The sequence below is a fragment of the Sorex fumeus genome, unplaced genomic scaffold (genome assembly GCF_029834395.1).
Source record: "Sorex fumeus unplaced genomic scaffold, SorFum_2.1 ptg000009l, whole genome shotgun sequence".
NCBI classification, from domain to species: Eukaryota; Metazoa; Chordata; class Mammalia; order Eulipotyphla; family Soricidae; genus Sorex; species Sorex fumeus.
The window spans coordinates 30,246,884-30,260,409 of NW_026606066.1; the positions used below are offsets into that span (position 1 = coordinate 30,246,884).

A 13,526-nucleotide genomic window follows, 5' to 3' on the forward strand; every position below is an offset into this window, starting at 1 on the left:
CTTTCCTGTACCTGATTCTTGAAGGGTGGTACTTCCTGACCCTTCCCCTATCATTTCTAAAATTAATATGAGAATTTGATATAATTCAAAAAACAAAAATCATTGATTGGGCAACTTGGTTAGAGAATACCTAGACAAGGAAGCCCTAACATGGAGCCTGGAGGTGAGTCTTTTTCATGCTTTTCAGCATCTTATGGGGTACATTGGTGAGAATTCCACCTTCCTGATGAGAGTTTACTGTTTCCCCTTGTCAGTTGTCAGGTGACACTCCATTTTAACCCCTGCACAGACTCTAGCACTTTGCTACCTTAAAATCTAATTCACTCTGGAAATGGCTCTTTAGATACTGTTTACAGTTCTTTGTGGGCCAAAGCAGGGACTCAACAACCTTCCTCAGCCAAAAAATATAAACAATCCTTGCCTGCTAAGAAATCAACAAACTCTAATGTCTTCGAGTCACTAGCAGCGTCTGAGGTTTCCATGAGGTTTAGGTAACATAAAATATGATCAGTGAAGCATCACAGATCAATGAAATATGTCAGAGAACCTGAAGGTGCTGGACTACCCTAATTCATTGGGGAGATTAACAGATAAACAGATAAACAGCATCATTAGGTCATTAGGTCGTGGTCCAAGCTAGCGTTAGTATGAAGAGAACCTAAAACTCCCCCTTGACAACATTCTAGGCTATCTCTGATGTCCCTCCCATGTGGGAGTGCTGACTATCTTTAAACTTTCACTTTGCAACTTTGAATTTCTGATGCCAATTTTCCAGGAGAATGGAGGAATTCTGGGCCACTCACCACAGCCACTCACTGCAAGTAACTGAGACAATGGCCTTTTCTGCTACACTAACATATTTAACTTGGTATTTCTACATACTTAATTAAATGATCCACAACTTTTCCATAGAAGTCAGACTGACAAAACTTTGATGTTTTGACATACATTTCTAGTTTATTATGGCTGAGGTGGAAATGCCACCTTCTCCACAATAGCAAGATTTATCCCCAAAATAACTTAGTACTTAACAGGTCTATTTCAGAGTTTTTTTTAAAATGGGGAGTGGTGAAGGGAGGAAAAATTAAACAGACACTAGATAAAATTTCCAGTGTTTCAAGTATAGTTTTACTGTTGTTAGCGATGGGGAATACCTGCTTAGCAGAATACTTGTGACAATTGAATCAGAGCAACGGGGAAGATTAGTTTGGAAGTGCCTTTTTATTTTTCAATCCAGGTTAGCATTAAGACCTAAAGAACAGAGAATCTTTTGTTCTTGTGAGCCAAAGAAAACACCTGTTTCCCTTAGGCAATGCAAGATAAACATCAACAAATTTTTACCCTTACCATCAACGAATTCTTCCCCCAATACCCAAGCAGACCATTGCTCCTTTTATCAAAAAACACAGTTTTCCAAGCAATCTGAAACAAAACTGCAAGAGCTGATCTTAACCAGAGAGGCCTCCTTCCTTCCAGCTGGAGGTAGGGCACTTGCCTAGCATGAGATCCCCTGAGCCATGGCCGACAGAGCTAGGAGTAAATCTCATCACAGCCAGGTGTGTTCCTCCCACCCCACCCCCGCAAAAAAGAATTCATCTCTCAAGAACTACTCATACAGATTGCTTCATTAAAATGTTGGGCGTTGGGCCCTAGCTGGGCAAGTGCTTACCCCACACACAGCTAATGTGGGTTCAGGTGACCTGGATTCCACCCGTGGCATCCCATATAGCTACCCAAGCCCCCACACCTCCCCAGGAGTAACCCCTGAGCACAAAGCCAGGAGTAACCTCTGAGCGAAGAGCCAGAATTAGTCCCTGAGCACAGCCCAGTGTGACTCAAAAAAATAATAGGTGGGTGTTGTGGGGCCAGAGCAGCAGGTAGGGCATTTGCATTGTATTCAGCCAACTGGGCTTTGATCCCTCCTACCCCAGCACTGCCTAGAGTGACACCTGAGTATAGAGCTGGGGGTAAGCTCTGAGCACCACTGTGTGGCCCCCAAGCCCCTCCATTCACCTATGCAGGGCACTGGGTAGCAGAGATGCTTGCCTGCCTTGCAAAAGAGGACCCTTGGCACCGCATGGTTTCTAGAGTGGAGAGCCCACAGTCTCAAACCCCAAGCGACTAGTGCGGCCCAAAGCACTCCTCCAATGATAAATCATTAGCTTCTTAAAGGGCTTGATTAACTGCGAAGGAGCTGTACTCGTGGTTGATTACTTCGTTAAAAATACAGACAAAATACAGACACTGAGGCTGGAGAGTATTCACCCTGCACCAACCCTGGCAGCTTATGGTCTGATCCTCACCTCCGTTCCCCCCACCCTAACACCGTCAGGAACCACACCCCCACACCAAGACGGAAAGAAACTGAGCCTGGCGAGGTTGCCTCTCCCCCCCCCAACCCAAAATTAAATTTAGAGGCAGAATTAGCTTGGCTGAGCGATTAGGCACAGTGCCTAAACTGGTTAGGCAGCGTAAGATTCCCCACTAACCCCTCCGAGTTCGGGGCGGGGGGTGTCCCCCCTGAGTAATACAAAATAAAAAGGCCCCAAAGTAAAACGTGATCAAAATCACTTAAAAACCCAGAAGGACGCGGGATCTCTAGCCTGTCACTCTTTATAGACAATCTCTCTCCCTGCCGTTTCCTAAAAAACAGTTCGCCGATTTCACGAGTGGAAACAGTAAGGATCCCGGGCCAACCTGGCCGCCGACCCCACCGAGAGGTCCTGTACATCACGCCTTTGCCCCGCTCTCCGCACTGGGGGGGGGAGTGGGTGGGGGGCCTCGGCAGCAGGAAATCTTCTGCGGACACCTTCTTTTTTTGAGGACTGCACCCGCCCCGCCCCGCCCTGGGCCCCGTTTGGGTTTTGCAGGGCCGGAATCGGCCCGCGGCCTCCACCACGCATGGCCGGGCGGAGAGCGCCGGGCTTCACCCTGGCCGCCACCCCGCCAAGCCCCAAAGGGGAGACGGTGAAAGCCCCAGCGGCGCGGCCGCGAAGGTGAAGCCTTCGCCAGGCCCGGGCCCACGACTTCCGTCCGTCTGCAGCCGCGGGGTCTGCAGTGCGGGAGGCCCTCTCTAGGGGGGCAGGTTGCAACCGCGGCCACTGCCGTCGGGCGTTTACAAGAGAAGCGGAGAGAGTGCTTAATCGCGACCCTAGAGTGCAAAGAGGGATTTACTTTGATTCGGGGACGGCGAGGGGGCGCCCTGGAAGGAATGGGCTGGGGAAATGGAGAACGAAAGACAGGCGCCGGCGGAGGGGGGAGGGGAGAGAAGCTGGAGAAGAAAGGGAAAGGCCCATTTCCCCCCCCCCACCTCCGCGGGCGCGCGGTCACGAGGCGGCCTCCAGACGTGGGCGCTCGCCATTGGCCAAGCCGGAGATGACGTCCCCGCAGGCGCGAACGGCGGCCAGGGCGGTGCCGCCCGGGAAGTTGGTGGGAAGCCGGGGAGGGGGTGGAGGAGTGGGGGGGGCGCGCGCTCCCGCGGGCCGCCACGCCCCCCGCCCTCCCCGCCAACCCGCTCGTCCAGTCGCTCTTCGCGCCCACTTGGCCACGCCCCCTCCCCGGCGTGCCCCGCCCCACCGCGGCCGGCCGGCGGCGCGCGGAAAGCGCGTCACGTGACGGCTGGCCCCGCCTCTTCCTCTCGGTCCCATATTGAACTCGAGTTGGAAGAGGCGAGTCCGGTCTCAAAATGGAGGTAAAACCGCCGCCCGGTCGCCCCCAGCCCGACTCCGGCCGTCGCCGCCGCCGCCGGGGGGAGGAGGTATTAGGGGGAGAGTGGGGGGCTGCTGGGTAGTGGCCGGCGTGGGAGGGGTGGGCCTGGCTCGGTGGGAGCGGGGCGGCCGGGTGGGGGGACTGGGGCGGCCGTCCCGCGCTCTGCGTTGAGGCCGGCGGTGGGGGGGGAGGGGAGCGGGGCTCGAAGGCCGCCTCGGGGCCCCCTCGCCCGCCTAGCCGCCGCCTCGGGCTGCGCAGGCGGCGGCTCCTCGAGGCCCCGGCGGTCCGCCGCGGTCCGCGGGGCGGCCCTCGGCGCCGGGGCCTTGGGCGGCATGGCGGGCCTCGGCGGGAGCGGTTGGGGAGGAGGCGTTGGGGGAGGGGAGGGGACGAGCGGCACATCCGGGCGAGCGAGCCGGGCGGGCGGCGGCCACATTGACATGGATCCGGCTGCCGCCTTACGAAATGGCGCATTGGCCCGCAATGGCCGCCGCCGCGCTGCGTCGCGGGCGGGGAGAGCGCGGGATTGGGAGAGGCGGGAGGCGGCCCCGGCCGCAAATGCCGCATCGGGCCTGGTTCGCTCGGCGCGCGCCGAATTCCGCCCCAAGTTCCGCCGCCGCGTTTTAGCTTCCCCCTCCCCCCAACCCCAGCCACCGTGGCGAGGAGAATTTAATTCCGTCTTTGTTTCTTTTTGCAGCGCCTAAGGCATAACACGAGGGAAAAAAATGCAGGCTGTAGTTTTGCTGCTCAAAAATTTAAAAAAAAAAATCCTCGCTGATCTTTTGTGGGGCTTTGGGGGGACCAAAGTATTTTTTATTTTTTTGGCTCAAGTTTTGTGCTTTGGGAGGGGTGATGGAAGCTCCCAGGATTGCAGTGTAGTTGTGCACTGAATTTAGGGCCCCCCAATTTTTTTTTGTCCTTTTTCTTCCCCTGTTTTCTTAATGGCTCTCCACCACGTTATTTCACACTCCCCCCCTCCCCCCCCGCCCACGTTGTCGGTTCTTGGCTGTTTCAGAGAGTTGCAACCCTAGTCGCGTGTTTTGCGTGTGTTGAAGGTAACTTTTTGGTGCGTTATGATTGTTTCTGCCGACTTTGCTGTGTTGCTCAGTTTGCATTTAACCCTGATTCAGAAACCTCAGAGTGAAATCGTGTTTTGGCCTGTTAGTCGTTTGGTTCTCAGCCACTTGTCTTCCTGTAAACGCTCTTGCCTCCCTACCTCCGTTTTAAGACAGGGAGATATTTGTAAACGTGAATGAAGTCTTCATGCACCCGTGAAGTGGCAGTTGGTGTATGTCTTAGCACAGTTTAAGCTACACCTTTTGAACTCGCGATTTTACCTGCTTTTGTGGGAGGTGTGTTGGGGCTACACCCGCCAGTGCTTAGGGTAGGGCATTGGCGCGTTCTTGGCAGTGGTTCTGGAGCCATGTGGTTTCCAGCTCCCGGCTTTTCTCCCCTGCACTTCGCCTGCGCCTTTTGTTGAGGAATCTTAATCTCCATTTGTTTAAGGCCAGTTAATTTCTTTGAAATTGTTTTTGGAAACTTTGGAAATGTGCTGTTAGTGGTTTAAAATTCAGCACTGTTGAGAATGGAGGGAAGACCTGAAACGTGACTTGGATGGAAGGACTGTTAACAATACTTTGGTTTCTCAGAAAATGCTGCTCAGTAGAGACTCCTGTATCTCTAGATACTTTGTGGATGTAGGCTAAAGTTGTAGGGTTTTTCGTTCTGGATTTCCTTCTCCAGATGTATCCTAGTGGCAACATTTGGAAGACTCCTAGGTTTTCTTGGTATGATTTTGGTTCTGATGTTTTGAGATTCATTTGTAGTTTTTAATTGTACAAAGGTAATGGTACTGGATTTTGGTGTTTTTATTTGTAGCTTTGTAGGGAAGGAAAGGCTTGTGGGTTTGTGAGTCTGTTTTAAGTGGTCTGCCTACTAAATAACTTGATTGTATTGCTTTGTTTCATCAGGGCCATGATCCAAAGGAACCAGAGCAGTTGAGAAAACTGTTTATTGGAGGTTTGAGCTTTGAAACTACAGATGATAGTTTAAGAGAACATTTTGAGAAATGGGGCACACTTACAGATTGTGTGGTAAGTTACCAGAGGAACAAAAAAATAGGGGAAGAGGACCTGTAAAGTTGGGGGGTTTAATTAGAATTTCTTTTTTTGTAGGTGATGAGAGACCCCCAAACAAAACGTTCCAGAGGCTTTGGTTTTGTGACTTACTCATGTGTTGAAGAGGTGGATGCAGCTATGTGTGCTCGACCACATAAGGTTGATGGGCGTGTAGTGGAACCAAAGAGAGCTGTTTCTAGAGAGGTATTATATTAGAACCACGTGTAACCTGCAACTATTGTAAAAACTTGGATTTTTTTAATACTTAGTGACTTTATTTGCAGGATTCTGTGAAGCCTGGTGCCCATTTAACAGTGAAGAAAATTTTTGTTGGTGGTATTAAAGAAGACACAGAGGAATATAATTTGAGAGACTACTTTGAAAAGTATGGCAAAATTGAAACCATAGAAGTAATGGAAGACAGGCAGAGTGGGAAAAAGAGAGGATTTGCTTTTGTGACTTTTGATGATCATGATACAGTTGATAAAATTGTTGGTGAGTAGCAATTGGAATTTGAGAAAACAAATGATTTTGCAAGGTTTTGCTTAATGTAGTTTTGTGTATCATTTTTTCACATGATAGCATATGAAATATATGCTTATTAATGTGAGTACACCTGAGTAGCCAGCATCTGGATCAAGATATAAATGTTACTAACATAGAATATTCCTTCATCCCCAAAGTGACTGCCTACCTGAGGTTTTTTAATGAGTTGCTTAGTGATAAAGGATAACAGTTACTTGTGCTTTTCCAAACATTAAATAACTTTTGTTTGTTTGTTTGATTAAAAAATATTTAGTTCAGAAATACCACACTATTAATGGGCATAATTGTGAAGTGAAAAAGGCCCTTTCTAAACAAGAAATGCAGTCTGCTGGATCGCAAAGAGGTTAGTAGCACCATGTATTTATAACCAATAAATATGAGCTGTGTTTAGAAGATTCTAAAAAGATCTTCCTTACCTGTGTTAGGTCGTGGAGGTGGATCTGGCAACTTTATGGGCCGTGGAGGCAATTTTGGAGGTGGTGGAGGAAACTTTGGCCGTGGTGGAAACTTTGGTGGGAGAGGTAAGGTAGTTAGCATGTTTCTATATGTAAAATTTACTGGTGAGAGTTGAGTATGTGATTTTAATAACTGCTTTGCTTTCTTTCAGGGGGTTATGGTGGTGGCGGTGGTGGCAGCAGAGGTAGTTATGGAGGAGGTGATGGTGGATATAATGGATTTGGAGGTGATGGTAAGTTTTTAACTTGCATTTTGTATACTTTTTAATTGCATTTTCTTGGTGACATTTTCACTCAAGATTCAATAGGTGATACTTCTGTTTCATGACATTTATTGTGCTTTATGTTCAATTTTTGTATGTAATCCAATTCTTTTTAGGTGGCAACTACGGCGGAGGTCCTGGTTATAGTAGTAGAGGAGGCTATGGTGGTGGAGGACCAGGATATGGAAACCAAGGTGGTGGATATGGTGGAGGTGGTGGAGGATATGATGGTTACAATGAAGGAGGAAATTTTGGCGGTGGTAAGCAAGCTTCTTCATCGTCTTTTTCTAGTCTTTTTACCTTTGAAAGGTTTTTAAAAAATATTTAGTCAGATCTCATCTTCTAGGTAGGTTGTACATTTTTCCTACATGCAGCCAGAGGTTCAATCCTTGGCATCTAATATTTTCTATGGTTCCCCAAGCACTCACAGGACCTGAGTGCAGAGCCAGGTATGGCACAAGTATACCCCACCCCTTCCCCCCAATCTTAGGTTCTATAATAGAAAATTGGTGGGTAGTGTAAAATTCATTAATAGATAAGCTGTGTTCAACATATGATTTAATTACCCGTCAGTGTTAAGAATTTTGCTTTAGGTCTTTTGTGTTTGTGATGTCGGGGTTATGGGGCCAGGTCTCAGCCAACACTTGACTGCTGATTCACATCCCACATCCCTGTGTTTTTTAATATGGGACAGATGGGAACTTTAAATTCCACACATTAGTGTCATCTAGGGGTGCGGATAAGAAAATAATTTTGAAGTTTCCATGTTCGCATAATACATTGCAAAGTATAGCAGGTCTACCTCATTTTCTTTGGTCGTGTAGGTCAGGAGCCTTGCTGTAAATGTCCTGGGTTTTGATGGACTTGATTAATAAGTATATGATAACCTAAGAAAGTTAATACTCTGTTTAGGGCATCTTAAAATTGGCTCATACAAATTGTACTACTAATTGAACTAAAATGAATCAAGCAGTTTTTGTGTTGGTGGTATAGAGGTGGGAATATATGCTAAAGTTAATAACTCCTTATATAAAGTAGTGCGGTGATTTTGACAAGCCCCCAGGGAGTACTTCTCTTCTGCTTGTGCCTGAGGCTATTAACATGCACCTCTGCTGGGAGAGGTCCATGTTAATGAGAACTTAGCTGTATTAAAGTCTCTTCAAATGGTTGCAGTAAACAACCTAGGTGAGATTCACTTACAGGTAGTTGGTGATTTGGGTTTGACCCTTTTTCAAAAGGTTTTAGGAAATGCTACCGTGACTCAAAATACAATGGTAGATACTAAGGAAAAATGATTACTGCACAGGTCAACCACAAAAGGAAACCTTTTGTAATTTCAGGTAACTATGGTGGTGGTGGGAACTATAATGATTTTGGAAATTATAGTGGACAACAGCAATCAAATTATGGACCCATGAAAGGGGGCAGTTTTGGTGGAAGAAGCTCGGGCAGTCCCTATGGTGGTAAGTCTTATTCGTCAGATTTCCATAGTTTTGTGAGTTTGAAGTGCATGGGTACAGTTTTTTACAAATTTGTGTGTTTTCAGGTGGTTACGGATCTGGTGGTGGAAGTGGTGGCTATGGTAGCAGAAGGTTCTAAAAACTCAGCAGAAAAGGGTAGGTATCTTGAAATTTTTTTGATGATGATAAAGAATATGTGAAACTGTTACACTGAGTGTAATAATTTTTTTATCCTGTATTATTCAACAGGCTACAGTTCTTAGCAGGAGAGAGAGCGAGGAGTTGTCAGGAAAGCTGCAGGTTACTTTGAGACAGTCGTCCCAAATCCATTAGAGGAACTGTAAAAATCTGCCACAGAAGGAGCGATGATCCATAGTCAGAAAAGTTACTGCAGCTTAAACAGGAAACCCTTCTTGTTCAGGACTGTCATAGCCACAGTTTGCAAAAGTGCAGCTATTGATTAATGCAATGTAGTGTCAATTAGATGTACATTCCTGAGGTCTTTTATCTGTTGTAGCTTTGTCTTTTTCTTTTTCTTTTCATTACATCAGGTATATTGCCCTGTAAATTGTGGTAGTGGTACCAGGAATAAAAAATTAAGGAATTTTTAACTTTTCAATATTTGTGTAGTTCAGTTTTTCTACATTTTAGTACAGAAACTTTAACAAAATGCAGTTTTGGAGGTGTTTCCTTGTAAGTTAACAAGTAAAGAAGATCATTGTTAATTACTATTTTGTATGAATTTTGCTAAAGTTAACTGTAAAGAAACACCTGCTGACTTGCAGTTTAAGGGGAATCTATTCTCCCATTTCCAAACCATGAAATGAATGGGCGCTGACATGTGGAGAGAATAGATATTTGTATGTTTGCAATGTGTGTTTTAGATAAATAGAATTGGGTATATAAATTAGCATATTTGTGAATTTAATAGCATTAAGATTTAACTTCAAATGAAAAAATCTCAAAATTCCTATTTGGTTTTTGTGCATTTTCTTTCAAAATGTAATCCTATGATTTTAGTGTGTTAGTTGTGTTGAGAGTCCTAGCTGTTGTTTAGAACATCATTCTACATTTACCTTGGTCACATGTTAACTGCTGCCATGATTTTATTTGGGTGTAAAAAAATGTCTACTGCCCTCTGTTTAAATTCTGGAAAGGGGTAGTGGATGTTCTCCTTTCCTCCTCCGGTAAAAAAAAATTCTTATAAACTTTGAAAATACAGGAACACTAGGCCTGCTAAATCTGAGCAAATTAGTGGCTATCTCTTCTGTTTTTCTTTTTAAAGCACAAGAGGCCCATAAGTCTTGAGTTATTTTCCTTGGTTTAATATATATTTTTTTGATACAAGCTCTCAGAGCAAGAGAATAAAAATCATGCATTGTTGAATCCTTACCTGGCTGGCATACTTTCGTGTTTGTACTTTCTACATTTTACTGTGTGAAGAGGAGAGTCTAGGTATAATTATCCCAGATTATTTATGCAGTGTAAAAGTAGCACAGTCACTTAATACAAGTTTCTCACTTCCCAAAGACTTCATTAAAATTTGGATAGTATGAGTTTATTCAGATTCCCAAAGAACACTTACTCTTGTGTGTATACTTAAACATGAATCATGTTGATGAGTTAATTTGTTGGGACCTGATTGAGAAGTTATTAGACAATAAGGTCATAATACATAAACACCGATGTCTGCTATTTTGCGCCAGCTAGTGTTTTTAATTTCATCCAAGCCCTAAGTATGTGCCCTGCTGTTAACTTCTTCGGCAGTTGAAATGTGGTTTCAAGATTTCTTTGTTTTAAGGCAGTGTACTGGGCAAAAAAACAAGCAATAAAAAAGGGGAATGGGGCGTGCTAGTGTTTGAATATGCTCTATTGTTGCTCTTAATTCTGTGCCTCTGTGCATTAATATTTGAATGCATGCAATGCCAGCATGAAATTGGTCTTCACCGATAACTGCAGTTTTCCAGAAAACACTCACAAACCAATAAATGTAACAGAAAACATTCCATTTGTTAATGGACGTATGTGAATAAGCAGTGTAGAAAATAGGCTAATAGAAAATGGTTAAGTCCTTAACAACTTCAAGTGTGGTATATAAATGGACACTGTCAATGTTCAGAACTTCAACCTGGGTTACCTGGTCAAAATGCTTGGGAAACATTTTATTAAAATTGAGCTAAATTGTCTCAGGTTCTTTTATTCATATAATAAAGGTTGAAGGGATGGGGGAGATAAACATATCCTGTTTCTATGTTTGTGAAATTGTTTGACACAACCTTGACAGTATCCTTTAATGACATATGAAGTTAATTGTACTGTTAACAAACTTTCTATGTTCTGGAACTAGTTTAATAGTGAAAACATTTTCAGTAAGTTGATGTTTGCAACCTATAAGCAGGTGAAATCTGTATGCGACCTGTTTATAAGTTGTATTAGTTTAGTCCTTGTGAACAGTGGAAAAGTAAGCCATGAGGAAAGCGATTTAACCAGCTTTAAAGGACCTAAGGTGTGCTTTCTAAGCACATTGTGGATCAAAGGAGACTCCCTAAGACAGGACTTCAGCAGCCTTTTGAGTATGGACAAGTCAGCATAAATAAAGAATGACAAGGCAGCAGCAAGAGCTTCAACTACAGAAAAGTGAAGGCATAAGATACTTTGGTGATAGTAAGCAACTTTCCAAAAGCTAGTTAATCTGCTTATTACATCTGAAATATCGAAGAAAGTCTAGGAGGAAGGAGCCTCGCCTTTTGGAACTTCAATGAGAGATAGTTGCCACAGTCACTAGGTCTAGCATTTAGACCTGCAAGGAAGGGCAATAAGCATTAGGTAAGGATTGAATTTGAATTTTTTCACTAATTAAAGAGTAATTTTTTGTAAAGCAAGGTAAGAGTAATCTTTTTGATTTGCAGGTTGAATGAGAACCTACTTGCCTAAATGAGGAATGTCTTTCCTACCATCTTAAATACGAAGGTTTCTCGCTGGGTAAGGTTTGTAGCTCACATAAAACCTGATGACACCATTTGTTTACCTACAAATATTAGATTTTTTAAGTATTAGGTACATTCGCAATATTCATTGAAAAACCACCTTGGAACCACATCAACGCTTTATAAACATGTTAAAATTACCCTGCAGTAACCATGAGGTGTTCATCTTGAGTCAAATGTGGCCCCATATACTCCATTGTTGGTGTCTTTAGTAAGGTCATTCTTTGATAAGTGAAAGAAGCCAAATTTGGGGGGGGGGGGGACAACTAGAAATGGGCTCTCAAAATTGCTGTGATGATACAGATACAAGAACGGTCTTTAAGAGGCCTCAAGTTCTCTTTCACATCCAGTTATTCAGACTAAAAGGATTTTTCAGGTTATAGTTCCCTTGTAAGCATTAGAGACCTATTTTAAGTCTTTTTTTTCCTCAAGGAATAGAATATTACTCAATCAGATCATGCTGGTTATTCACAAGGGCTATTTGCCCGAAAGGGCTTGTTAAAAATTGATGAAATTTTTTAAAAAACATTTTGGGGATGGGGACATAAGTTTAAAATGTTTCTAGTAGATTATAAGCCAAGTTTTTCTTATGAAAGGGAGTAGTTAATGCCACATCATAAAATAGAGTGTTAAAGGGTAATAGCCTTAACCTTACACAACAAGGTTTTACTGAAGCAAGTTTCTAATAGCCTTTTTTTTAAAGGAAAACATTGTTTCCAGATAATATATGAAATAAATGATTCTTTTTTCATTTAAATGTAGTTCCACTGTCATTTCTGAAAGCATGTTTTATCAGATCCACACCAGTAAACCCAAGGAAGCTAATATAAAAAGGGGGAAATGGGTAAGATCTGTCAAACCAACCCGGATTATTGCTAACACTTTCAAAGAAATGCCTGTTACTGATCGTTTGAGAAATGAAAGCCTGGTTTTATGAGTTCATATGTCACAATTTAAAACAGGTCTAATGGCTGATGGGGTTCCAGTAGTGAATGAGCATGCTATTGTGCAGGGGTTATGTAAGGGTATTAGCCTATCCAAACTTCAAATTTCAATGGTTTTTTCTAATTAAGATCAAAGAGGTGGTCTGTAATGGATGAAAATGTTTCATTTGTAGTATAATGAAATGTTTACAGAAAGAAAATTTTCATTAAAATATTTTTAGAAATGTGTGTGTCTTTTTTTGTTGCTTTGCAATGTGGCTTAAGTGCTACAGGTTAATGTTCCTTCACAGGAAATTGAGTAAGCCTGTATATTCCAGTTGGTTGAAAGAAGTCTTGAGCTGGTACCAGGGAATGCAAAGATTGAGGCACATGCCTTGCAGTCAGCTGACTCAAGCGTCCCTGGTACTGCAAGTTCAATGATGTTGAACAGACCCTTCATGAATAGAACGTTGAAAGCAGTTACCAAAATAAGTAATTTCTTGAGGTCACACATAGTAGTGCTTAGGATGATTACTTCATGGTTTAGTATTTGAGTCTCCCTATGGAATCTGAGTCTCACTTTTGTTTTTTGGGCCACACCCATACAGGATTAAAACCAAGTTTAACTGTGTAAGGGAAATACCCCACTGTACTGTTGCTCTGGCCTTGGAATCTGGGTCTTAGGCGTGCAAAAGCATGTCTTCTGGCTCTGAGGTATAACCCGGGCTCCAGTTACTGGCTTTGAGCTCAATTTCTGGTAGCTGTCTAATATGAAAATATTGAAGTGTTTAGGACATTAGGTAAGGATAATGATCTTGAATAGTGGTGTGTAAATGGTATCAAGATGCAGCAGCTAATATTTTGATTAATAGAACTTTGTTGAGGGCAGGGGCCTTAAGCTACATCTCTGACCTTGAGAACTGATTTGCCCTTAGGCACACAGGTATTCCATTGTAGTTAGCTTAAACTACTGAAGGAAATAGTTGAATATTTTCCCATATTAGTGAAAATAAGTATTCTCTTGAGATACTAGAAGCATTTTGTGGCATGAGGCTTTGGGCCACATGTCT

The 13,526-nt window shown here is 43.7% G+C and overlaps 1 protein-coding gene across 4 annotated transcripts; it reads left to right on the forward strand.

The window, feature by feature from the left end:
- The first annotated feature begins 3,603 nt into the window (after positions 1–3,603).
- HNRNPA3 (heterogeneous nuclear ribonucleoprotein A3) lies at positions 3,604–12,705 on the forward strand. Of its 4 annotated transcripts, none has more exons than XR_008791877.1 (12): positions 3,604–3,757; positions 5,676–5,798; positions 5,880–6,026; positions 6,107–6,317; positions 6,622–6,711; positions 6,794–6,889; positions 6,976–7,056; positions 7,203–7,346; positions 8,427–8,549; positions 8,633–8,702; positions 8,796–11,372; positions 11,456–12,705. XR_008791877.1 is itself a non-coding variant. In XM_056110135.1 (12 exons), the coding sequence occupies exons 1-11, from the start codon at positions 3,686–3,688 to the stop codon at positions 8,683–8,685; spliced, it is 1,098 nt and encodes a 365-aa protein (XP_055966110.1). In that variant the 5' UTR covers positions 3,604–3,685; the 3' UTR covers positions 8,686–8,702; positions 8,796–12,705. The 4 variants fall into 4 exon arrangements, 3 of the variants coding, with proteins under 3 accessions (XP_055966110.1, XP_055966108.1, XP_055966109.1); XM_056110135.1 differs by having other exon boundaries at positions 7,203–7,263; positions 7,306–7,346; positions 8,796–12,705; XM_056110133.1 differs by having other exon boundaries at positions 8,796–12,705.
- Positions 12,706–13,526: the final 821 nt, after the last annotated feature.